Source organism: Amyelois transitella, chromosome 8, assembly GCF_032362555.1.
Source record: "Amyelois transitella isolate CPQ chromosome 8, ilAmyTran1.1, whole genome shotgun sequence".
Lineage (NCBI taxonomy): Eukaryota > Metazoa > Arthropoda > Insecta > Lepidoptera > Pyralidae > Amyelois > Amyelois transitella.
The window spans coordinates 8,847,311-8,874,494 of NC_083511.1; the positions used below are offsets into that span (position 1 = coordinate 8,847,311).

At 35.0% G+C, this 27,184-nt stretch overlaps 1 protein-coding gene across 1 annotated transcript; it reads right to left on the reverse strand.

Moving 5' to 3' along the window:
- Positions 1 to 568: 568 nt before the first annotated feature.
- LOC106135756 (uncharacterized) lies at positions 569 to 25,414 on the reverse strand. Its single transcript, XM_013336132.2, has 5 exons — positions 25,250 to 25,414; positions 8,069 to 8,172; positions 7,544 to 7,660; positions 3,676 to 3,908; positions 569 to 3,277 (listed from the first exon to the last, which is right to left on the reverse strand). The coding sequence occupies exons 2-5, from the start codon at positions 8,168 to 8,170 to the stop codon at positions 2,884 to 2,886; spliced, it is 846 nt and encodes a 281-aa protein (XP_013191586.1). The 5' UTR covers positions 8,171 to 8,172; positions 25,250 to 25,414; the 3' UTR covers positions 569 to 2,883.
- Positions 25,415 to 27,184: the final 1,770 nt, after the last annotated feature.

A 27,184-nucleotide genomic window follows, 5' to 3' on the forward strand; every position in this document is an offset into this window, starting at 1 on the left:
TGGTCTGAGAGTGGCGCACTTTCGTCGGGTTGGGTCATTTTATCATTTTTCTTAAATTTGATTCAGTTGAAAGACCACTAGGTACTTACCAAGATGTTAGCTTTTGGGTACCTAAGATTTACTTAGTCGTCTTCTACGGTATCCACAAGGGACAAATAACATGGTCTTTTCAATTCTATTTGGCCGGAAACCTCGCACATGGCATGGAATACCGAAGATTTAGCCTCTAACGAATGCATGCCTATACAATTTTAATGTAAGCCTTCGTACGTAGGTAAGTACGATTGTTGAAATTCTCTAGATTTTTCAGATTTTATTTGGCACTTACGTTCTTGTATCATCACATCTTTATCGCTTACGGGGTGGACAGAACCAACACTCTTTAAAAGACTGAAAGGCCACGTTAAGCTGTATATTTACTACCTACCTATATTTAAAGCATACCTATATTTGATCTTGCATTTTACAAGCTAGCATTAGAGGGAAATAATAGTGGTATAGAAATAAAACAACTTAATTTATTTTATTTTTTATTGTTTCAATACCTTTGCAAGGTAAGAGAGTTATGAACTGATAAACAATGCTGAATGGACACTACATTTTTTGAATCTGCAGGATTTTAAAAACATTCACTTAATGGTGGCAACTGCAGTTTGCAGGACGGAGGTAATGTCCTTTTTTAAGATAGGATTAGTTTTTCAAATTGTTCTTATAATTAATAATTTCGAAGAAATCTTTGAACTACTGCGATGTTGCTTTGTAGGAAAGCTTTTAGCATGACTGTATGATGTGGTTTAGACAAGTGGTTACAGGTATTTTTTAAAATACTTAGTTGATTACATATTTTGTTCTGAATCGACACTTTAATAGTGAGGTGCAATTTACAAATAACACCCATAATATTCCATTCTTTATGAATTGCATTTCATCTAAACATTTCTCGTCAAAAAAGTCAAAATGTACCTGCAACCGATTGTCTGGAAAGTTCAAGGATGATAAATTAATATTTAGGTAGATTTTAAAATAATTATTATTTTAGGAGTAAGTAAAGGGTTTCAAATAAATACATTAATTACGTCTTTTATTTTTATAAATAATTTTCGATAAGCTTTCGACGTCACCGATGTATGTAAAACAATTTGGCATAATTTCGACTAAATAATTTCAATAACAATATGTGGAAGCTCTTCTTTTTTGAGCAAGGTCGACAAACTCTTATGCCAATAGATAATACATTTCCACGATTCATTATAATTAAACATTTCATTTTAAGATTTTAAATCTAGTGACGTCACGAGATCGTTTTTTAAAAAACAACTAAAACAGCCTACGACACCTTTATGTTCTGCTGTTGTTACCTATTCTCCAGTCTTTAGGAAGACATTCCGAATTGGGCAAACCGAAACCTATCTACTTACGTACAGAATAAATTATAAAAGTATCACACTCCATAATAACCATAATATAATAACTTAAATAACTAAGCAGCTTTGGATAAATGTATAGCAAACGTCCAATATTCTTATTAAACATATTATGCAGTTGTAAATACATTCGAGTATTAAAATACCTACCTATCTACTTTTCGTATCAAATTTTAAATGATTTTTTTCATTTTCCAACAATGTATTTTGTTATATAAAAACAGGGTTCCCGAAAAAGCTATAACTTACAAGAATCTAACTTTTATTTGCGATTTAAAATTACATTCGCATGGGATGGTATTAGTTAGGTTCCAGTAAACAGATTTGTTCATTTCGTATATTTTAAGTAAGTAGCTAATAAATTAATAAATAGTCAGCTCATCCCATTTCATTCAGAAACACCGTAATGAATAAAAGATTAAATAATTGAAATAGGTATTGTAAGTACTGCAGGGCAGGTTAGATCTGCAAGTAAAAGATCGAGTCAATGAGATTAATTCACTCATTTAGTCCGGGTTAATTAATATTATGGTGCTTGAAAATTGATTTTTCGAATTGTGCAAACTGGGGTGCAGTTACGGGAACATTTCTTTCTCATGTTTTCCATTTTCTTTAATTCCAATTTCGTTTTATCACACAGATCATAACGGGTCCCAAAAATTTTATAAACCATGAGACAGAATGGTTTCCCTCGATCAACGAGTGGGAATGGAAAGCGTTCGCCTAAATGATGGCTAACTGTGTCGAGAAGCAATAGAACCTCAAGTGTGGAAATCGTGAGAAATCTACTTGAAAGCTGTTAAAAATAGGGGTTTACACGATTACAAGTTGGCACCATATTTGTTATCTACGTGTCGAAACGAGATAAGCCATAGAATATGGGTAGAGATGGAATCCAAGGAGTTTTGAGGAAATCCAGAATAAAATAAAGTATATTTCAATTCATATTGTGGCCTCTACCCATGTTGCTGTTAGTTTTGGTTACAGCAGGTACAATCTACAAATGTATGTACTTTTCTTGAGACTCGTTGAACAAATAACCTTTTCGAACTTGGTTCTCAGTGATTCCAGACAAGTTAGTGTCGTTGAGATCAGTGACTAGGCTAGCGCCAGAGAACGCAGCGGACGGCTATGGCTCTCGAATCTGCTACGAAGCGGAGAGAAAGACGCGTAGCTATCATAAATGTAGTTAGGGATAAAACTGTTCGTTGTTATTGTTTTTGATCAGAAAACTGCAGAATTACTAAAATTTGCTAAGGCTCTTTTAAGTATGTAAAATCGAACATTATAGAATATCACGGTCCGATCAAAATATTTAGTTTGCCACAGACCGAGAGCGCTAGCCGCTACAATCTTAAAGCTACCTACTAAAATTCTCTAAGCGATCAAAGATCGCAAGCTAGATTGATTTTCAAAAGTCTTAAAAAAATAAAATCTGCTAGTGATCAACTTTTACGAGCTAGCGTGGACGCAAAACGGCGCGCACCGTTCGGAACCGCTTCTCGAAGCCAAGCTTGGAGTAGAGAGAACGGGAGGCGTCGTTTTCGGGTCGGATGACGACGAAGGGCTTGTACCCGCGAGCGGCGACTTCTTTGGTGAGCCGCCTGGCCAGATAGATGCCGTACCCTTTCCTGCGGAATTCGGGGCGAGTTTGCATGGAAAACATGGCGCCGTAGTAGGACTGCACCATCCAGGCTGCAAGGTTGCCCTCGACGAAGATGCCGTAGGCGGGCAGCTCAGCGACCAGTTTCTCGAAGACCTCGCGGCACTCTATGTCGCTGGCCGGGTACAAGTCGTGCACCGCTTTCATGTGCTCGGGCTGCAGCCGAACTAACTCCACGTCCGGTGGCAGCCTGTAACAATTATACAGAACATATAACGTTTGGTGTCTAACAATGTCAGTAAAAATACAGCATACCTTGATTGTACGACAGGATTTTCCACCTTTAAATGATTCTGCAGTAAAAAAAGGAGGGCTCCATTCTTCTGACGAATGTATCGAAGATTCTAAGAATATCGAACAGTTTTCCCGAATATTATATTTTATTATAAACTACTGGCGGACAGTCGGAGAAATCTATTAACCTGCGTCCTGCTGCTTAAGTTATATCCACTAAAATCTATGTTTGGTATCAATCTTTGTACTGATTTTATCCTGGATACTTGCTGATTAAACAGTATTTTTGGTTACAGGTATTTGACTTCATAATATTCTAAAGATCAATCAACATCTACATAAAAAGAAACTGACCCCTCAGTATCAGCGTCCTCCGGGGGATTATCACAGACGTAGACATCACCAGTGATCTTGTCGTGGGCCTCATAGAACCGTTCGAAGCGATTCACTATGGCCTCGTGGGTGAAGTTCAGGTACAACGGCTTGGTGAGATCCAGCAGAATATCCTCCGAAGTGAGGAGATCCACCAGCTCGGCGCGCTCGGACGGAACGAACACCGTCACGCTTTCGTAGGGGTGGCTGTTTGGCTGGAAATTAAAAAGATATATAAAGCCAGCCATAGTCTATACATATAGCCAGAACCAATTGGTAAAACTAACATACTGTGGACAATACCACGTAAGGAGTGGGAAAGGGTAATGACGAAGAAGATTTATGTATATACATGGAGACAATAGTGTCGATAAGACTGAAAGTTTTAAAATGCCAATTAAATTTCTTATACGTATTAAATGAAAACGTAAAATAGTGTTACAATTAAACTACATCAAATTTAATTTTGATGAAACTCATAACGACAGTGTGGCGTGACAAAGGATGTGTCCAATTTGAATTTATTATTCGTAAGTATTTAAATGTATGTAGTAGTAGTAGTAGATGAAAGTAATTGTATATGTTTTTTTGTATATTTTCCCGAAAGAACTTATATTTTTTGACGCCACTCAATAGTTAAATGACGTACCAAAAATTACTCATAACTTTTGTTTGGTTTATACATACATACATACATACATATAATCACGTCTATATCCCTTACGGGGTAGACAGAGCCAACAGTCCTGAGCGGACTGATAGGCCACGTTCAGCTATTTGGCTTTAAGATAGAATTGAGATTCGAATAGTGACAAGTTGCTAGCCTATCGCCTAAAAAAAGAATCTCAAGTTTGTAAGCCTATCCCTTAGTCGCCTTTTACGACATCCATGGGAAAGAGATGGAGTGGTCCTATTCTTTTTTGAATTGGTGCCGGGAACCACATGGCACCGTTTGGTTTATTGCAGCAATGATTAGTACTTTTTATAAATAGTCTATCTCACAACTTATTTCACTTCATACGTATTTTCTTCGGAAAACAATTAGTCTTATGTATATGTATATGTATAAATATACAAGCTGTGTAAGAAACAATGTGACCAGTAATAAGTTTTCACATACATATATTATTTCCATTAACATTTCCGTACGTATCAAATATAGATTCTCAACTAATGACGGTAGTTCATGCATATTTCCATCACGTAACGCGAAAAGGTAACATTTTCCCAGAAGCCCTTGAGTGGAAGAGCTAAAGACGTGTTTCAAGCCCCCTCCACGCCTGCCTTTCCCGCCTTTCCGTCGCGGGTAAATGCGCCTTTTGACGAGAAATTTGTACCCGGAAATGTTTGCGGCCTGTTTGTAAAAGTTTTATTGGATCGCTATATGTTTTAACACAGCGAAGGGTTTGTAATAGAGTTTTGGGATTGCGCGTTAAAAGTTGATGAACAATTTTTTTTTGTTAATAATCACAACAATAAATCGTAAGAGGTAAATTTATACAATTAATCAAATGTTAATTATTTAAAAGGGCACTTCATTAAATTGGGAATATTTTTAAACGGTTTTATTTAGCTCACCCCGTTTGTTTTATTCTTGGGTCAAATTTAGTAATTCAAATTTCACCCTCTTCCTGTCAACCGATTAATCTGAAATTTTGTATACACTTTGGATTTTGGTGACAATATAATTATGTTTATTCATTATCATTATAAATTCAAGATGGCCGCCGTTACAAAATGGCGGATAATTTAGGTTTCATTAATCCCATCAATATGGGTATCAAATGAAAGGGCTCAACAAGCAGAATACAATATACTATAAAAAATTGAAATCCAAGATGGCGGCCTCTACAAAATGGCGGATAACTTAGGTTTTATCAATCCCATCAACATGGGTATCAAATGAAAGGTCTCAACAAGTAGAATACAATTTACTATTCAAAATTAAAATCTAAGCAGTGGGATAAAATGTGAATTAAACAGAATGCGAAATAAAAACTAAAAACTAGAAAATAAAAATAGGTAAAAAAACTTTTTAAGTTAAACGGTTTTATGTTAAACATACATTGCAATGTTTAATATAAATGTACTAAAAACCAAAAAATAATAAAATAGATACAGTCGTGGGAATTATAAACATATGCATAGACTAGACTAAAATAAAACCGTGGGGCACGTCAATTGTCTACAAATTATAGACTTAATGTGCGATAGAAGAATCGATTAATTCGTCGTTAGGCAGTTGGCCCGCAGACGGTGCGCAAATTACTTACTATTTTGCTGGCTAGCGAGGAATCGTTTCACTGCTCGTAGTTTGTCTTTAATCGACAAAACTTATGATAAAAGTACTACTCGCTCAACATTATGAAACCCTAAAACTCGCTTAATCGAGCTTGCTAACTTGTTTCCACATTCTAGCCCTACTTATCACACGTCCATCGTTGTCGGTTGAACAACTGCCTAATTTTAGTGTAACATTACAAAACAAACATTTTAATCAACGATTGTAGACAATTAAATATAAATAAATATAAATATAAATATATATGGGACAAATTACACTGATTGAGTTGTCTCGAAGTAAGTTCGAAACTTGTGTTACGAGATACTAACTCAACGATACTATATTTTATAATAAATACTTATATAGATAAATATCCAAGACCCAGGGCAATCAGAAAAAGTTCTTTTCTCATCATGCCCTGGCCGGGATTCGAACCCGGGACCTCCGGTGTCACAGACAAGCGTACTACCGCTGCGCCACAGAGGCCGACAAAAATTGACGTGCCCCACGGTTTTATTTTAGTCTAGTCTATGCATATGTTTATAATTCCCACGACTGTATCTATTTTATTATTTTTTGGTTTTTAGTACATTTATATTAAACATTGCAATGTATGTTTAACATAAAACCGTTTAACTTAAAAAGTTTTTTTACCTATTTTTTTATATTACATAGGTATTATCATTTCATTACGAATACATTTTTTACAGCCAATTGAAAGAAATATCGAAAGCAAATATTAAATTCTTTTGTGTCATTTCAAAACCATTTCCAGATAACTTTTCTTCCCTGCGAAATAAAAGTAGAAAGAAAATTGTAAAGGCGAGGGTTTCCCGAATTTTCCCGAGCTCGTATATTTCGCTGTCTGCCGCACTGCGGGGTATAGATTTCAGGGATTCTGGTTGGAGGTCAATTAGATCAAGATATTTTTCATGTCTTCTTATCGAGAGCCATTTGCTTAAACTGTCGTTAAGATAAATGCATATTTAAATTATAAGAAATAACCGTCTCTCTCTTTCTAAACTTTTTAATTATAAAATCTTATTATAATTGCGTGAAATTTTAAGGGATTAAAGGTTTAAACTAAATAAATGACCATTTATCGCATTTATGAACGACTATCTATATTACACTACGAATAAAACTACTATCAAATTGCTACGCACTCGCTACAAGGATGTCATTGTGTAAAAAACTTGTAATTTCACAATAATAAACCGTAACCTGTTATTTTTACTGCGTGACAAACCCCATCCTAATATTGAAGAAAAAAAAACGAATGAAAGATTATAGGCAAAGTAAATTAGCTCCTTTCACAAAGAATTTTAACTTGTCAGACGGGTAGTCGTCGTGAACTTTCGAAGGAGAAGGTACAGGTGAATGTACCTTGACCAAATCGGGGACGTTCTAGCGAAAGGTCAAATCAAGAGTACCCTTGCATGATGCAATAATCGTGGCGAGTAGAAAGATGTAGTTTCTGCCTTACCCTCCGGGAAAGAGGCTTGATTTTATAAATATAGATATATATATTGTATGTATGTATGTATGCATGATAGAAAATCTTACCGTGCTCGTACAGCCAGGGAAATGCAGACAAATAGGGTCCTCCGGCCAATTCTTAGCTACATAAAAATGGAAGTCCCACACTTTGTTGTTCAGATATGTTTGAATCGTCTGGTGAAACTGAAAAAAAAATTATAACACACCATATTTAGAACTCATAACCTTCAATTTAGATTACTGTAGTGATTAGGGGTAGGAGTTGAAAAATGTATTTAATAATTCTGTCGTGTGATTCCCAGCACTCTAGAATAGGATCACATCATCTAAGAAAATAAACTCATTTATCTAGTGAACTTTTATCGTGATGTTATATAGGTTGGGTGCTTCTACAGATGTTAAGTCGCTTCGTATAACAAATTGACTTACCCAATCCTGAATCATGTATTAAATTGGATTAAAAGTGCAAAAGATTAATTACAATTTTCCAACATGGATTTCAATGGAGGGATGATTTCTAGAGAGGTGAGGATGTAGTCGGGATAAGCGCTAGGAGGAAGGAGAATACTATTTATAGTTCTGCGGACATACCTTGAGAGATTCAGGCATATACTGCACCAAGATGTCGGCTACTGCCGGGAGCTCGTCTTCTGTTACCAATCGAAAGTTTTTCCCCTCGGGCACGATTTCCATCTCTGTAATAAAAACATTTATAAAAAGTTACTTTCCATTTCAATAACAAATCAAAAAAAAATTATACGGGACAAATTACACAGATTGAGTTAGCCTCGAAGTAAGTTCGTTGCACCTGCACATTAATGCTACTGGGAGTTTAACCATGATCTCATATTAAAATCACCTCCGCTATCTTTGCAGGGCTTCCCCTGGTCAGACGGGAAGTTCAGTTCAGTGGAATAAAAACCTGACTTACGCAAACCTAAATCATAGTCAGGCGCATCCCGGGCTCCGTTCTAGAGAGTTGAAGCCGAAGCCGGGATTAACGCCAAGGCCATTAAAAATTATCGAAGATGTTGAGTAACTGTGCCAAGCGGAATTGTAACTGTTGTATATATTAAAGAGACTGAATGATGAAAATGACAAAAGATCGATGAAATATGTTTTATTTCTCGTATAATTATCATATTATACACAGAATCTTCTGTTCTGCCCTAACGGGATTAAACTTGGGACCAGAAAATTGACAAGACTGTGTATGCGAATGCAATACAAGTTACGTCAAACTGCTCCGAACAAGTTTTATGCCCAGGCGACGTTCTGTTTACGGTACGCGAATAAAATATTCGAAATAGCGTTGTTACCGAATTTCTTGTTAAAACTTTCCTTACGTTTCGGAAAGTATTTACTCGTAGTTAAATGGTTGCTTCGAAAGTTGCAAGCATTTCAATATATTGTTGAGGTATTGTGCATTTCAGCCTTATATATAACTAGATTTAAGCCCGTGGCTTTGCCAGTGTAAAAAGGACTCTATGTCCTTCTCCGTACTCTATACTATATTATCAAAATGCAAAATTTCATGGAGATTGGTTTAGTGGTTTTGATATAAAAGAAAGAAATTTGTTCAGTACGTGATTTCAGGTTTGCACAAAAGTAATAAATACGCTACGAAGCTACGCTGGGTCTACAAATATGCTACGAGCTAGCTACGAATTAATTTGACAACTTTTCGAAGGAAGCCTTTCTCAATATATTTGTGTTTGTCTAGTCGCTACGCTACGTTAAATCCCTATGCAGTTTCTCTCTCATTACAGAATAGCTTGATTGCATTTTCATTATAAGCTTTGAAACCATGCTAGTCTGGTAGCAAATCAGCTAGCTATTTTATCTTTCTAGCTAGCTTGGAAAAGTCAATCATCGGAAAAGCCATTTTGGATTTTAATTTCAGATAATGGGCTAAAAATTTGTCGCAATATATGAATGTAAATATAATAATTCCAACCACAGATTAAAAAAAACATTACTTTATATGTTTGTGATTTAAACAGCTAAACTTGGCCTCCGAGACTCATGACTATTACCTTAGCGTCCCCGTTATGGTACGGAAAAAGACAAACCTAGTATTGCTTGTTCCACTTCTTACATCGAAGTTCGACATTACCCTTTCCATGCGGCTGGCGTAATATCACGTATAACTAAAAACCGTTGGCCACACGGTGGGCGTATTATTGCGTCCAAGAGAAATCCTTGTGTTAAACGATTAGACCAATGTGATAGTTGGTTCCCCTGTACTGTAGTTATAAACCCAACAACCTTACGTGAAACGGTGGAAAAATACTTACTTATTATTATGTAGATACGAGTGCATGGTTTACGCCGATAGTGTTGTAAGCTTTTTACATCAAAAGTCTAATAAAAGGAGAATAATATGAATGGTAAGTTTATTACTTATAATTCTTAATAATGTGTTTTACCTCGAATCCTTTTGATTTCGATAATATTTTTAAAGATAAATCTTCAGATGAGACTCAAATTGACGAGCATGAACCATATTCGCAACCAAATTTTATCGACGATGATGAGATGTCGCAAAGTATTTTATCTAGAAAACGAGGAAGAAACAATGAAATTTCTCCCGAAACTATTGACAAGGTCAAAGAATCTCAAGTATTTAAGATACCGCAACGAATTATACAACATAAAGTGAAATGTTATGATGACACTCCAAATCCGATAACACCATGTCCAATACAAACACGATACAATGTACAAGATATGTCAACTAGCCAGTTACTTATTGTACCCTCATAAATTAAATTTTAAGCTACCCTCGTTACATTTTATTATAACCATAGATTTTTTTTAAAAGCATAAAAATTAATATAAAAAAATGTAAAATGAGTATGGAAAAAACTGAGTGTTAATTTGCTTATATGCTTGCTCATACCCAGTTGCCCAAAAAATTATTATGATTAATAAAAATTTGATTTCAATATACTACATAATTCAGTTTTTTATAAAAAATATATATGCAAGTGATTTTATATAAATATTTGATATTCTTTTTGTATTTTTGCAGCAAATGTTCATTATTCTTAATCATAATTCAATTTTGCTCATTTCTGCTTATAAAGACGTTATTGTTCCAAGGTATGGCAACACCAAAATTGTCTATATAATTTTGAAAACGAAATAATACGCCAACCGCGTCTAGCGAAAAAAATTACAGGACGCAATAATACGCCTTCCGTACAGTAGAACCATTTTTGTTAGGACGTAATATCTCGCCCATCGTTTTATAGAAGGGCCTTAATACAAAACCGCCCGTACAGAGACGGCGAAATTGAAATAATGCTTCCGCATGGAAAGGGTTTAAAAAGGTATATACAGCTAAAGGTAAATAATTTACAATACTCGTTGGGTATAGGAGCCAAGTTACGGCATAATATATCGGCGAAGTTGGCAAGGACTCAAATTGCGAAGCTAGAATCAGCTACGGTTATGTACGGATAAGTTGAAAATCCCGTGAAAGTTTAGGATTATATATTTTGAATTTTAATTATCAAAAACTTGTAGAGACTAAAACTAACTAAATATAACGTTAATGAGTATAACAAATTACTCGTAGGTATGACAATTCTATGATTAAGCCAAACAGATGCACGTCCTGTGAGTCTTTTCAAGCCTTTTGGTTCTGTCTTCCCCACAAGGGATATAGACGTGATTATATGTATGTATTTGTATAAGGAATTAGGAAGTCTGGCTCTAAAGGTTCCGTTCTATAATCACGTTTGTATACACGTTTCTACCTGTTTTCTAAAATCTACTAACAATTGCTTAAAAATTACGTTTGTTGATTGAGTTTTTTTTATAATTACCTTTTATACCTTTTCTAATTAAGTTATTTAATTATTAATTTAATAGTTAATTTAATTTTTAAGCAAGATTGCTCTAGCTTTCTAGCTATCACAGTTTATGAGATACAGCCTGTTGCCAGACAGAAAAACAGCGGCGGCTTAGTAAAAGGGTCCCATTTTTACCTTTTAGGTACCGGATGGAACCCTAAAAACATTACTAGATATTTTCACAGGATGTCAGATTGCATGCATCTTTAGCGGACTTTGTCTCTGAAGGTAAATTTTCCGAAAGTGTGATAACAAAGGGAGTGTGAGTATTAAAGTAACTGGTACAAGTAAATAAATGTTTGCTATTAACTGCTAGGACTTCTGTACCCCACTGTACTTACAATTTACACTTGGATTGAAACTGAAGCACTTCATGGAAGTACTGGGGCATACATAACGCTACGTTAAATCCCTATGCAGTTTCTTTCTCATTACAGCAAGTTTCTCTCTCATTACAGCATAACTTGATTGCATTTTTATTATGGGCTTTGAAACCAGGGTCAATAACGAACATGTTTATACTTTCCCACGGATGTCGTAAAAGGTGAAACCATTGAGACCAAGGAGAAACCATACAGCTGAACGTGGCCTAAAGTCCAAGGGATATATATATATAGATATGTGACTCTATGTATGTATGTAAATAGTTATGTATAGATATATAGATAAATACACGTGCAGTGTGCATGGTCATACTGCATCGGGTCAAGGCTAGTGTTTGCTGCATGCGAGCGGACGCAGTAGATGCAAATCGACCATTTAGGGGCATGTGCATTAGAAATGTTGTTTCGTGGCTTATCGTTCCTGAGTATTATAGTACATGATTTAGCTTTTATGGTAGGAAGACATGATAAAATTTAATTGTGACTCTAAATCCATATCCTATTGTCATCAGGCCTTTGATCCAGGTAAGTTCCAGGAAGGAGAAAACCGAAAATACCGTACAGAAATAAAGAATCCATCGTGCCGCATCTTTCATTCCATATTCTGATAAAATCCTTAGGCTAGGTCCTTTATCTACTTCCATGAATAAAACCATCTGTCTATTGCAGTCTTTATTTTAAAATTCTCAGGACTAAGGTAAGACTCCTCTTTTTATTTTTATCTCTCTCAGGCTACTTGTATCTAGATTTTTCATTGATTTTATATCATCCACCCAATGTAGTGCCTGGCCTGTATATAATTATTTTAGTTATATAATTATTTTAGGTATTACTAACACTTATACGTACATTACTTAACACTTATACACTTTTCTGAAGTTGTTTAGCTGGTCGCGTCTATTTTATATAATAAACACAATCAATCTACTTTATTTATACTCCTGACCAAAATGCTGACCTGTACTTTGCCCAAAAAATAAGTGTCGCAATTTTAAGATGCAATGCAAATGCAGAATTTTGGGCATGCTGTAAGATTTTGAAGATCGTTTGATCTTTCCGTTTCATGTTTCCGAATATATTCAAACGATCTAGTTTTATTCAATTAGATTTATAATTAGTCATAAGTATTTATGTTCACTTTATTTATATTGTATTTATCATACATTTATTCATAAAAGCTACCATGATAGATTGGAGAAGCAATCAAATGACGTTTATTCATACAGGAACAAAGGATTTAATATCCATTTCCCTCACCGTGGAAATGAATTATTAATCAGCTCGATTTAACCAAACATGTGTTTAATTTAACTATTTTAAGCTCAATTCACTTATATTACTATAAAGACATGTGAGACTTTAAATTCGAGATTGCTCTATTTAAATAGAGTAACGTAAATATTATTTTAAGAGGTGTCTCTTATGGCATCTTTTATAAAAAGAAATATTGGATATCCTTGAAAGACCAAACGAGAGAGTTCATAAAAGTTTATATTTGTTTAATGTTTAGCTATATCTATATCTAAGCAACTTTGCACATTGGCAAAATGTAATTGAAATTTAATGTACAGTTTGCAAACCAACGCGATATTTCACAATATAGGCGACTTAAAACAACAATTTCTATTACTCTCTTCTCTTCTTCTTTCATTACTTCCCGTTCAAAATAAATGAAAGCAAAAAAATAAAGCGAAACAGTTGCACAAAAATGGAAAACGTTAAAGAGCGGCGTCGCGACGCCGCGATGTAGACTAGTTGCGAAGAAAATTAGCTGTGACTCAGATGAGCTGAAAAGTGGAAGTGTAGTCAAGAGGATTAGCTATGTAAGGAATGTATTATGGTTTGTACGGCTTGAGTAAAATAATAAGCTGCAGAAGGAATAAGTTGCAAATGAACAACTAGTCAAAAGGAAAATAACTGTGAACGCAAGCGATGAACTGCAAGGGTACGAGATGTTATTGTTAAAATTTATCAACTATGATGAAAAGATCTCGTTACAAATACCTATACAAAAGGTTTCTTTCCTATTAATAATTCTGTGTTTTCTTTGGCAAATATTGAGTGACATTTCAAACAAGCACGCCTACGTACTAATTCAGTGGAACAAATTAAACTGAAGATTGCCCAACGTCCCATGTAATTTTTAGCAATGATAAATATTAATTCGGAAAAATATATAAGTACTACTATATGGACAGCTCCGTCTCTATATAGTCACTGTATTCTTTATATCCTTATATATATGTATGTATATGTATATACCAATTTAAAAGTTGAAACTGATTGTTTGACTTACATAATCTACGCACAGCCCAAACCGTTGAATATGAATGATATATGAAGATTAGCTGAAGGTTTTTAGAATGCACCAAGAAAAGTTTCCGCCGAAACTGAAATGAATGGCATTGTGAAATTTTAAAATCCTTCAAACCTAGTAAATTTATAATAACATGTTACTTTTAAAGCGAACTGTTGAAAGTGCAATTAAGGAACGAGATGGAATTCCCAATATAATATTCCCAAATAGGAGGGGGTCGTGTGGGCAAATCATGAATACGTAACTACATCAAATTTGTTACCCTTTCCCGATAAATATGACGTAGGAATGACGTATACTGTTTTCAGCGTATCAATATACCCGAATTCACTGCAAATTTGATTCTATTGCCGCTTCGTACAGTTCTTTGTTAAAGTAACTATTACGATATATGAAACTATGATACGATGTAACATAATTTTTTGTTTGGACAAAATAAATAAGTTCATCTTTTTGAATAGGACTATTTCCAGTCTTTCCCCGATGTCGTAAAAGAAAGGGATAGGCTAATTAACTGGGAATTCTTCATTAATAAATCAAATGGGCTAGCACACATTGGCATTTCAGACTTTTTGAGACCCTTGTTTCTGTCTACCCCGCAAGGGATACAAATTATTTTATTCTATAAAGGACCTTATTATTATGACTTCTGTGGCAGCTCTCCCTCATCCGAATAAGCATAATTCCTAAAAGATGGAAGCCTATAGTGCCCTCTTGTAGGACTATCGCTTGGAGTATGAGAATGATAAAGTGAGGTGTACTAGCAAACTTGGCCTCTAAAGTCCATAGCAACAAGCCCCTGAGTCATCGACCACAGTGGGCGCCGAAATGGAACTTGCATGTTGCACGACATTCGGCCGGCAGTTAAATAGAAATCTATATAACGGAGTTGGTATGTATATAATAAGGAAGTATTATTTCAAAACCATATCTTTAGTAATATGTGGAACTTAATGGATCATTTGTAATATATATATATATATATATAGTCACGTCTATATACATTATATATGTATTAATCGTCGTGCGTTGAATAAACATGGGGTTCTCCCAAGTTTATACGTCTATCCCTTAGTCGCCTTTTACATCCACAAGAAAGAGATGGAGTGGCACTGCTACATTTATCAATCACATTTCTTACAGGGAAACATATTTTTAAAATACTTAATAACCATTGTATAAAATCCATGTCATACAATGAAAAAAGAAATTAAAACCTTTATTATCAATTATATCCATTCTTCTTCTTAAATTTTAGAGCTAACTCTTGTCGCTAAAGTTAAGTGGAGGGACTTCCATTCTTTTCTCTGTATTTTTTTTAATTTGTTGGTATACTGCAAAGTAACATTTTTGCTTTATTTGATCAAAATATTTTATTCTTGGTCTTCCTCTATTCTCCTTTCTATAGTTATTAGAATTTTAAGTCGATGGGCTAGCAACTTGTCTCTATTTGAATCTCAATTCTAACATTAAGCCAAACAGCTGAATGTGGCCTATCAGTCTTTACAAGACTGTTGGCACTGTTTACCCCGCAAGGGATATAGACGTGAATATATGTATGTATGTATTGTAGTCTATTCTGACGGAAAACTGAAAGAAACAAAGTTATTATTACATAACATGCCTGTTTTTTATAAGTTATAGGTTTATCTATAAAAACTAGTCGGTTACTTGCTAGATTCAATTCAGGTCAGTGCACTAACAAGCTACAAGAAGCTTTACGCTTCGGTTAAAAACAAAAGCCTTACACATTAAAAAAATAATACTGTTTCCAAAGTTACTGACACAAGCAAACTCTACAAAATGCGATTGAAATTTGCTATGATGAGATCTCCAATTTTATTATATTTAGAGCAAAAATCGGTAAGTACACTGACACAGTTCGCAAAATAAGCGATTCACGAATTAACAGTTCATCGAACACTAATCGATTTACAAAATAATTGACGTGGTCGTATACGACTCGTAGTAATAAACAAAGAAACCTAACAAAGAAAGCGTGGTGAATATCGCGCGCGGCCACCTAATGAAATGCCTGACATTCAGGATTCTATTTTCCGATTCAACTCACATTTACAAATAGAAATGCTTCGCGCCTGTAGGGCGATGTAATTTATATGAGTAAGGTATTTTAATTAATTATTTATTAATCAGAGAAATCTTAATATCAAGGCCAATGTATGTATTACATATTGCAATCATAGCACGTTTCAAAATATCCTTAGATCTTTTATAGTACCAAATTTTTATACTTATGAATACCCTTGTGTCAAACAATGTCAAGTGTAATTACCTAATTCAATTAATACTAATTATTACTTAGTAAATTATATTGCAAAATAAAGATTTTAGAGCTTAACTAATTCCAATGTCACGTAATAATTCTATGAAATATATCACCAAACCTAAAAAACCCACCCAGATCTTCTATAAGTACGTGAAGACATAAATTTTTATTTTCAAGTAAATATGTACGCAAAAATCTGATAACATGAGATAAATTAGCACATAACTCATCCTGCCGGCCATTATGGGATGTCTGACCGCAAAAAATCACTTTGTCTCGGAAATAAACGGCATAATTTATCGCGACACAAAGCAGGCGCAATTAGCGGAGGCTGGAAGTTGTAGCCCTGCCCTATATTAGATGGCTGCATGTTATTAATGTTTTATTTTCTAAGTATGTGTTTCAATGGAAATAGCGGCAGTGGCTATTCGCCTTAAAATTATTCTAACGGCAGGAAGAAGATCTCACCGGGGTTTTTCATTAACATTGTCTATCTTTACTCGCTATATCTTTTTAACTTAAAAAAAGAAAGGGAAAAGTCCAGGATCATGATCGTAGGTGGATCTTGAACTCCTCTCAATAGAGAGGATCGTAACGAGAACTGACATCAAGAGGATGAAAGAAAGTGTTAGAATGACATGAAAAATGTCTGTTACTACATACATACGAGTAAATAAAAACAAATGAATTACACATCAAATGCCTTCACTATAAACCTTGAAAAATTGAATTGCAAAAGATTGTATTTCATAGCTTTGAAAATGATTCGAAAAAAGATTCATAATTATAATTAATTTGTTAACTGCCAGTATCAAATTAAAATATAATAACGGCAGAATATTTCACACAAATGTTTCAAAATAAGAACAAGTTTCAACTGCTATCTGAAGCGTCCGTAAATTGCAAATATTTAATTTCAAAAGTGGATTAAGCAGGAGCGACGGAAGAGACGAGTTGTGATTTTTAATCTGCTTATTTTTTAAAATCTTGTTCGTTTTCATGGTTAAATAACATTGAAAGGTTTTGAAAATACATGTTGTGAACCGCTAAGATGTTCTAACGTTGGTAACATATTTATGCATAATGTTTGTTAAAATGATTAATAAAACGTAAAAAATACTACTAAAAACAGTGTTTTAAAGATTCGGAACCTTATTGTAGGTACGATCGGAATAACCTTATGCTTAACCCAATGGTAGACTGTTGGATAATGCTATAAGCATTAAGTCCTCCTATTGTACTTGACAAATTGTTACAATAAAGAATAAATAAATAAAACCTTACAAAAATCATTGGCGAAAAAAAATATTATATAACATAACTTTGTCTAAAAATAATTTAAATTAGGTTTACATTACATACGACGACTAATTATATCTGTATCTTTAAATAACGAACACATAAATGGCTTACAAATATTAACCTTCTGAGCATCGGGTCACCATGTAAAATAAAAACCGGCCTTTACTGCATCGTGGTGCATTCGAGCCCCTAGCCAGTGGGGTGGGAATCCAACGGGTTCAAGGACACGGATGACGTCATATCCGCATGCTGTCCTGCTCCTGCGGCGTTTTGTGCATGTGTAAAATGGCCTTGCATGCATTTAATCGCCATTATACAAATTAATATGTGTATGCATTGTTCAGGGGTGGTATTTTTCACTAAGGTATCCAACGTTTTTCACTATTAATATATTACAGAAACGCACATCAAGTTTATGCTGGGAAGGTGGTATGAGAAACCTTGCATGTATTTTCTAAGCTGACCGGGAGCGTATTTGTTCTGTGAAACGCATCATCATCCCAGGCTGTTCTTTGGTACCTCAATCCAGATCCTAAATCTGACTTACACATGGTGATTTTTAATTCATTGGCATCCTTATAACAGGTGGATCAGTTCATCAAATTGAACAATTATTACCATGGGACCAACTTCGAAATCGCGAAATATTATTAGCTGCTATCATACAAAAGGTGCATGCATGTGTAAGCAAAACGTATGAAACAGCTGATTTTATATTCGGAGTTTCGAAAATCACCCATATATATATCAGAGAACCAGCGATATGTGAGAGTCTCACACTATCTGCAGCACTTCCAGCTCAAAGTTGAGGGTCTTATTGGTCCCTTTATTTGAGAACCTAAGGTATCGCAATAATATTGTGAAGCCAAAAGATATGACAATTACTAAGTGATATGAAGTTTCCCATAATAATGAATAAACATTTTTAATTTTTATCTGACTTGATCTCCTAATCGTACATATCAGAACATAATTTGCCTACCTAAATATACTCTAGAACCTTTATCCAAAAATAAAGATGTCCCTTGTTCTATGCGAGAGGAGAAGCTACCATATTGCATAACTCACTCTTCACTCCTAAACCAGCCGGGAAGGAAATAATAAAGTAAGACCAGTACATATTTAATGTTGTGTGTAATTTAGTGAACAGTGCGTGCGCAGTGAGAAACTAGGGTTGCTATATCATGGTTGACGTTGTGTCCGTGGATTTATGATATAAGTGATTGGTTTAATAATACATAAGGATTATTTTTTTTTTAAATTACAATTAATTTTGTATACTATGTAGCGTTGAAGCTCTGATGCTTCAAAGATTCAAATCTCTTTCTATTTATATGCGAATCAAGCGAAAGAAGTATGCAGGGATCGTGGCAAGCGCAAAGGTGTAATATCTGCCTATCTCTCCGGGAAAGAGATGTGTTTTTATGTATGTATGTGTGAATTATAGTTTGACAGCCCTAGTGTGTCGGCACGCTGCCCGCCCTTGAGTCTGCGACTGAACCGCTGCAGTGGACGCCCAGTCACTTACGCGGTTATCGATTGATAAAACTCTATATCATTCTCTTTTGCTTCCTTGCTGGTCTAGAAGAAAAATTTGTGTACCAGCTGCTTCTCTTCCTGTGCAGATTGTAGAAGTCAATCAAGGGAAGGGCTTATGAACTCGTGATTTTTTTTTTGGCAATGAGCTAGCAATCGGTCACTATTTGATTCTTATTTCCAGCTAAAAGCGGCCATCAAGTCTTTCCAAGATTGTTCTCTCGCTCTCTCTCTCTTTATCTACCCCGTAAGAGATATAGACTTTATGTATGTATGTAGACGGTTTTATGTAATAGTGGCCAAAAGAGGTATTTTATAATTTAACTATTCCTATTCCCTCTATTTTTTGTATAAATACGATAATTCCTTTTTGGCGCAAACTTTGCTAATCTGATACGTAAGCCTCTCAAATATAATATCGTCGAGATAAGCTTTTTACCCAAACTCTCACATTTATTTAATGGTGTGGAAAGATAAGGATGAAAGTGATGAAAGATCACTACTGACATCTGAAGGTTTACGAATAAAGTGTGAATCTAACCTGATAAATTCACACTTTATTAGAGACGAGATATGGGGTTGCCTTGTAGAAAGATGTATCTTATCTGGTAAGATATAAGGATCGATTCTAAGTAACTATATTAAAATGTCGCATCTAATGGCATCTCGATATTAACTGATCCATATTTACATATAGGCATAAAGAGGTGTGATTATAAAATCATTGTTTAAAATCGTTGAAATTTCGTATTATTCTTTAGTTTGTCATGTGAACAATGTATGTAATAAATCTAAGAATGGTAACAAGGATATTCACGTTATTTTGCTGCACGCACAACCGATTTGTCTCATCAGAATTAATGGTACTTACTTATCATTTTGTTCTATTGTGGCACAGAACACTGAAGACCTAGTCTTGGCGACTACTTGTGCCATTTCGATCTCTGTGCATAATACTCTATAGGTACTTTTACTTCTCTAGATTTTTATTGGACTTAAACAAAATACTAATTCGTCGAGCACGTTCGAAGAGAGTTATAAAAGTGTATGAAGCCGAAGAATTAGGTAGGCAAGGATCGTAGAAAAACGTAATCTCTGCCTACCCTTCCGGGAAAGAAAATATATTGGATGTGTAGGCGAATAAAAAATAAAATGATCGTTTTACTATTAAGTTATGATGTTGTAAAAAGCATAATAAAATCACAAAAGTATCGCGTAGGTATGACATGCCCCAAGTTTTATGTGCTAACTTATATAAAAGATAAATCTCATACTCGCTTTTAATAGTGTAATAAAATCTAATAATACATCCATCGGAATCCTAGTCTCTATATTAAATTGGTTTGAGATGTAAAAATTTTCTTTCGTATACATATTTAAAAAAAAATCCTTCGATAGGAAATTAAATTTATAAGGAAATGAGAGCATGAGAGAAAGAGTAGAATGAGAGTTACTTTCATTAGTAAAAAGAAAACCTATTGCCAATGGCTACAATGGCTATGAAAATACATGAAGATGATATACAAAAATACTTTTAATAGTTTTAATCGATCCATTATTCCATCATATATTGCATCGATATTGAGCGTACACTTACACTATTAGGTTCTTTATCCCTGACCATGCCACGTCATGTTAAGGTAGAAGGATCAATGATGGAATTAAGATTCAGAAATAACTCATCGCCTTAAAGATTGTAAGCTTTTGACTTTTATAATCCGCACGAGAAGAGCAGCAGCTGCCATGTAATACCTTTTTTTCGTAAGCACTTATAGTGTCATGTTACTCTAAAACTTTTATAATATAAAACCTCCTTTTATCAATATCAAGGTGCTCTTATCGTAAATGTGGTTATTTCTCCGTCTTTGAATCCTAGCAACCGCTTTGGATACCATAAACGTGTAATTAAATTTAAACGTGGTTTTCCCTCACTGTTCCTCATTAAGAAAACATCTTCTTTCATCACAAAAAGCGTTCAAAACTCTGATGAAAGGCAAACCTGAAATTCCTGCCTAGAAAATGTATTTTCAGCTCGAATTATATACGAGTGACATTATGGTAAAGTCGGAAACTAGAATATTTTTAATGTTGACCTGAATATAAGGTTTTTAGTCCCAGAGAGAATAAATGTCAAGTAATGTTAAGTTGTTTCAGTTTAAGGTAGAATTTTTTGAGGCCGGGGTAAAATGCATTTTACTTAATTAGATAAAATTAAACGATAAAATTTCCGTTTGGTTCGCGGACATTTATGTTCTTGATTGTGTCTTGAAAAATGTTAATTATTTCAAATAGTTTATATAATCACAGAATCAAATGTTTTTTGTCATACTTAAATTTATACGAGTACAACAATAGTAAAGATACTGTATAAATTAATATTACAAATCAACTTTGCATTTTCAAGTCTGCAATTCCAGGCGATTGTCGACTATCAAGCACCTAGTGGTTAAAATCGTGTTTTCAGTTTTAAAAGCGCGAGAAACTGAAAGTATAAAATATCACGTGATACACTTTTATCAACAATTTTCTTTGTGAAATCGCGTGAGAGCGAAGTTGGCGTGTAAACTCAATACAAACTTGATTACACTTCCCAGGTGCCTAATAAACTCTGTGGACTTAATTCACTGTATAATATCAATGACCCTTGAATTGTGAAATAAGTAAAAATAAGTAGTTATGATTAAGGGGCCTAAGAATCTTAATATATTTTCAATAAGTATGATTGATGAGTTCAACCTAAGTATTTTTTCTCATTAACTAGTGGAATTTTGACTCAAGGGTCCCACTATTACTAGTGGTTCCACTTATCTTAAACTTCAGGCTTCTTGGTTCCACTACGTGCTACAACTAGTCTAGTCATATGCACAACTTAGAGCTCGTGGTTCAACTACTGTGTGTCTGGGTATAATGTAAGGTTTAAGTTACCGCTGCCATGGCTGCTCAAGAAAAGATTTAAGAAAATATAATTTTTAAACAAAATTAAGTTCCTATTGAGTTGTCAGTTTAATTTATTTTTAGAATAGAGAATAACCTTTATTCTCAAATTAAAATTGGCAAACGATCTTTGTAAAACGTTAGTGAAGATAAGTCAATGGATCAAATTAATTTTATCGGCTCAATGCTAAGCTAAGAGAGTCTTCTTTGAATGCCTTTCTCGACTAATAATTAGAACTTTATCGGCAATTGGCTTTATTGCAATTGGCATAATTTCCCGTCTTTCTGGTTAGCTGGATTTGATTGGAAATGTCAAAGAGGATTTGTAGAGCTATGGTTAAGATTAATTATAGATTTAAGAACGTCAACACTTGATTGGTAGACTAGCACGTTTTTTATATATATTTTAGTCCGGTATTACTTATTCCTTCCGGCGTAAGCCCTAGTAACATCCCCATCTCTGGAAACAAGCACGGGTGCGGCTTTGACTATGACCCTGGGTTGGGTAAGGCATGTTTTTGCACGAAGCGTCTCAATTCTTGGCTTAGCTACGCAACCATTGCAGGAAAACCTAACCCATATTGGATCATGTATTTCGAATCGACAAAGTGCTCATTGTAATGTCATATCACGTGGAGGTAAATCTGTAAAAAGTAAATAGTCATGTCGGTCGACCTTTGAACGTTTTTAGCTTTTGTTATCATGAGAATATGGCTAAGAATGCTTTTGAGGAGCGTGCGGGCTCAATGTTCCGAAGTCTAACAGTTAAGGGTTCCTCTTCTGAAAACATGCAAAGATGAGAAAGAAAAAAGTAATATTATGGGTATGGTAAGCGATAGCTACAGGAAAAAATATTTTATTCACCCGTTATTATACATACATAATATCATGCCTCTTTCCCGGAGGGGTAGGCAGAGACTACATCTTTCCACTTGCCACGATCTCTGCATACTTCCTTCGCTTCATCCACATTGCACTCTCTTCATGCAAGCTCCGCAGTTTCGGGTACTCTTGATCTGACCCTTTGCCAGGATTTATTGTTAGCCAATATTATCAGTATAGCTGATGTGAATTCAAAAGCAATAAGTTTAGTTGAGCGATGTCGCTACGGTGACGTCACTCATGTATGTACTAGTGACGCCATCGTGGTGTTACCAACAATATTAATAAAAAGTAATAGTTGGTAGAGATTTTGTATGATCATCAATCGTATGAAGTTTATTGCAGGAAATAGGTTTATCATACCAAGATTTAAGAATTTTTGATGGGTATGAATGCCTCAAAAACTGCTCGACCTAAATTTACACAAATTGATCCAGAGATTTAGAAGCAACATACAGTTTTTTTTCCAAAAAAATCCTTGGAGAGCGAAGCTTCGGAAAATAGTAGTAAAATAAGGTAATAGTAGTAAAAAAGTAGGTTGTATAAGCATTTTATGGGCGATATGGCAAAAAACGTTCTACGATTCGTCAATGGCAGATACAGAAACTTTGAATGCAGGGACGAATGCAAAAATTCCATGAGAACGACTTGGTAACAATGTATGGACTTACGTGAGATTGTGCCAAAAGTTCTAATTTTCTCAGTAGGCCGTAAAGAGAGCCCGGTTTCATGCAAATAAATATTTGCAATTTAATGCAGGGCTGAATACAGTTCTCTTCATGTAATTGATTTAAGATTTTCAATAATAACTTGGTAACATCACATCAGTTCACGTTATGTCGCTCGATACGAACATAGCTTAAGTTGAAGATTCCTTTGTCACTACGCCTCACTAGATCGATAGATCTGTGCCTAGTTTGAATTCTTTTATTGCGAGCCAGACGCCAAGGTCACGAAATGGTTTTAGCCAACTTCAAAAAACGAGGTTCTTCATACCATACGCTACGTGTCATGTTTTTAAAGTTTTTACCACGGTACTGGTTGTAAAATTTTGTAGCCAAGAAAATAAGATATTCTTTATAATACTGAGATAACAGAATCGATAATTAAGTAATTCAGTCAACGTGACCTTTGATGATGACTATTGGCTAAATCTACCCCGTAGGGGACAAAGATATGAACAGAAATAAAACAACCTGAAGAAATAAGAAGCACCACAGCGAACTTATCTCTACATGAATATCTCAATGAAGTAATTATTTTTAGTTTCGCATTTATAATATTAGTTGGGATATAGTTACATATGGTTAATACCAGTCAGAGAGTAAATAATTTTTATATATTTCCAAGCTTGCCAATGTACTTCACTGCCGAAATTCTCCCTATGGAACAAATTTCAGGTTCTTACATCCAGGAGTATGGATGGGCTATGCAATGTCTGTCAGTCAAGGATTGATTAATGATGTCAGAAAATATGATGTTTTTAAGATTAGTAGTACAGGTAATAACAAAAGTGAAACGTGTTTTTCTTAATTAAATAAACATGACACCTAACTGTCTCTATCACGACTATTATACGATATTTTTTTACGCATAGCTTTCTACTCTTCAAAATTTCAAAAAAGTGCTCTTGTACAAAATTTCTCTGTAGTGTAAGTTCTATTCTTATTTTTTTTCTTGTTGTTCATAAATATATAAATAAATAGAATGTAGCGTCCTTTTTTATGAATAAGTTTTCATCGATAATTAGATGGGCGCTTGGTTTCTATTAGAATTAGTGGAAATATCGTTTCAGGCTGTGTAATATGTTTTAAATACTTAAATATAAATTAACTTTATTCAAACATTATAACGTACTAATGATATGCGAGTCTTTAATATCTATAAGGTAGTATGAACGTATGTCTAAAATATGTAATGGGCGAAAGTTAATGATTATATCTATTACGCACATCCTTATTTTTAAACAAGATGAAAAACAGCTTGTATATTTCTCAACTATCCTAAGTATTGTAGCAATATGTACCTACTTTGTTGCGTTATTGAATGTGGAAGCCGTAATGAGAGAAGGACACAATACCCTACTTACCAATTAAAGGTTTAGCCGCATGATTGCCAACAAAGGCCAAAGAATGATTCTAATGTCTCGTCACAACGCTAATCCAGCTGTCGCAAAGTCTTTTGCAACTACTAAATCATTTAAAACGGCATTGTGTCGAATGAAAAGCTATTCGGGGCGGACATGTCATTCGAAATAATAATGGCAGTTACCTTTTATGCGGCGAGCCCTGTCTGCGAACGCCGGCCGTGGCGCTTTGCCCCGTGAGATGGTGAGTCGAGTACTAGGGTGTTAGAAGCGCCGAGGAGGGCTTCTGGCCGCAAGGGGCCGGCGTTGCTGCGCGTAGCGAGCGTAGGGCGCGCGTGTGCCTCGGGGTCGGTTTGCCGGCGGAGTGGCCGCCGCGGTGACAGCCGGCGGGGTGCGCGCGCCTGCACCACTGCGCATGCGCCCCGGCAAGCGAACTAAACACACGCAGCCTCGATGTGTGGTGCTATATCTTCCATTTGCATAAAGAGGTGAGCAATGATTTTTTTTTTAATTGTGAGAAGGTCCCAATTGGTGGTTTGGGCATTAGTTTGAATCTAGAAATATATTTTCTCTTAATTTCTTCGAATGAGAATCGTATCGTGCATATGTTCTTAATTTTTACCTTTATAGCCTTGTTCTTTAAAAAAGGATATGGTATTTAACGTTTTTTTTCTTTCTAAAACAAATATTCAATCAAGATGACAACCAACACTTTTGTCTATAATTGTACTTTTAATTTTTGAAAGAGAAAAATGAAGATATTATTATTGGGTTGTCTCAAATCAGCTGTTCAGTCATGTTATCAGGAGGGGCGTTATCGATTGGCCCCGCACTTTCGCTGGGCGCGAACCGCTTTGTTTTGGCGTGATTCCAGCTATGGCGACCGTCGAACCTGTTACTAAGCACACGCCATTATCTATATTAAAAGCTCTTGGGTTGTATTACGACGATATATTGCTTATAGATATCAAAAGTTGTCAGTCAATAAATGCACGTTTTGTTTTTTGTTTATAGGTTAATAAAGTCGTTTTTCAAAGAGTGTGTATTATTTAATGTGTGAATGGCTAAAAGCATCAAATAAATTGAATGTGAAAGTGTATATTTTACATCTTCTTTAAATTTTGCATATATAAAGTACGGAGAAGGACATAAGGTATTTTTCACACCGGCGAAGCTGCGGGCGAAAACTACTATTTTGTTGATGAAAGATTGTCGTAGCGGAATCGTAGCGGTCGCCTACAATTTGCCTACGCGCTACGATTCCGTAGCACTCATTATCGCCTACGAGTGCTACAATAGCTGTTCTACGTGATAGTGTAGCTATGAAAACACTCATTGTTTTTCAACTTGCTTCCATTATTAAGACTAGTTATTATTACAACCACGGCTATCTTTTATACATACATATCTGTATTAATAATATAATACATGTTAATAATTGTTTATTTAATACTTTTAGTTGGTAGATTTTTAATAGTTTATACATAAGAACATCAGCGGGGAATATTCTCTTGTTTTTTACTTTTTAGAGCGTGTACTCGGGTTTTAATTCTTCTTCACACGTAGACAGTCTATGTGAGAAGAAGAAATAAAAGTCAATCATTGGTAAAGCTTAACAATTTGCGATTATTCTTTTATTAATGCGATGGGCTAGCAACCAGTCATTAAATATCCAATTTGCAGGCTCTAAGTTTGCAGATTGTGGTACATACTTGGATATAGATTCTAAAATATATTAATTCCTGTTTATATTCTTCTTTCTTTTGGCATTAATCCTGGTTACAACCTCATCTCTCTGGAGAGAGGTCTTGTGTGCGCTTTTTGACTATAATCCTTGATATGGTCCTAAGTCAGGTTTTTTCACGAACTCCTGGCTGAATTTCGGGGATAACTTAACCCATATTGGATCGTGGTTAAAGTTGCACTAGATTAATTTTACGTGCCTATAACCTTAGTCGCCGCCTTTAACGACATCCAAATGAATCTGTAGTGGTACAGACGCCATCGCTAACTTCGATCCTTCGTCCTTTATTTCCCTGGAGAGGAGCCCGGGGCCCGCAATCCTTATTCACTTCCCATCGCAACCAATATTATGCAAATTTAAATGAGTTTGTATTCTT

Bases quoted from the DNA above. Each gene is read 5' to 3' on its own strand.
- LOC106135756 (XM_013336132.2), bottom strand. From the start codon at position 8,170: ATGGAAATCGTGCCCGAGGGGAAAAACTTTCGATTGGTAACAGAAGAC. The intron at 7,661-8,068 runs GTATGTCCGCAG...TTTTTTTTTCAG, and splicing joins ATATGCCTGAATCTCTCAAG to TTTCACCAGACGATTCAAAC. The intron at 3,909-7,543 runs GTAAGATTTTCT...TTTAATTTCCAG, and splicing joins TCCCTGGCTGTACGAGCACG to CCAAACAGCCACCCCTACGA.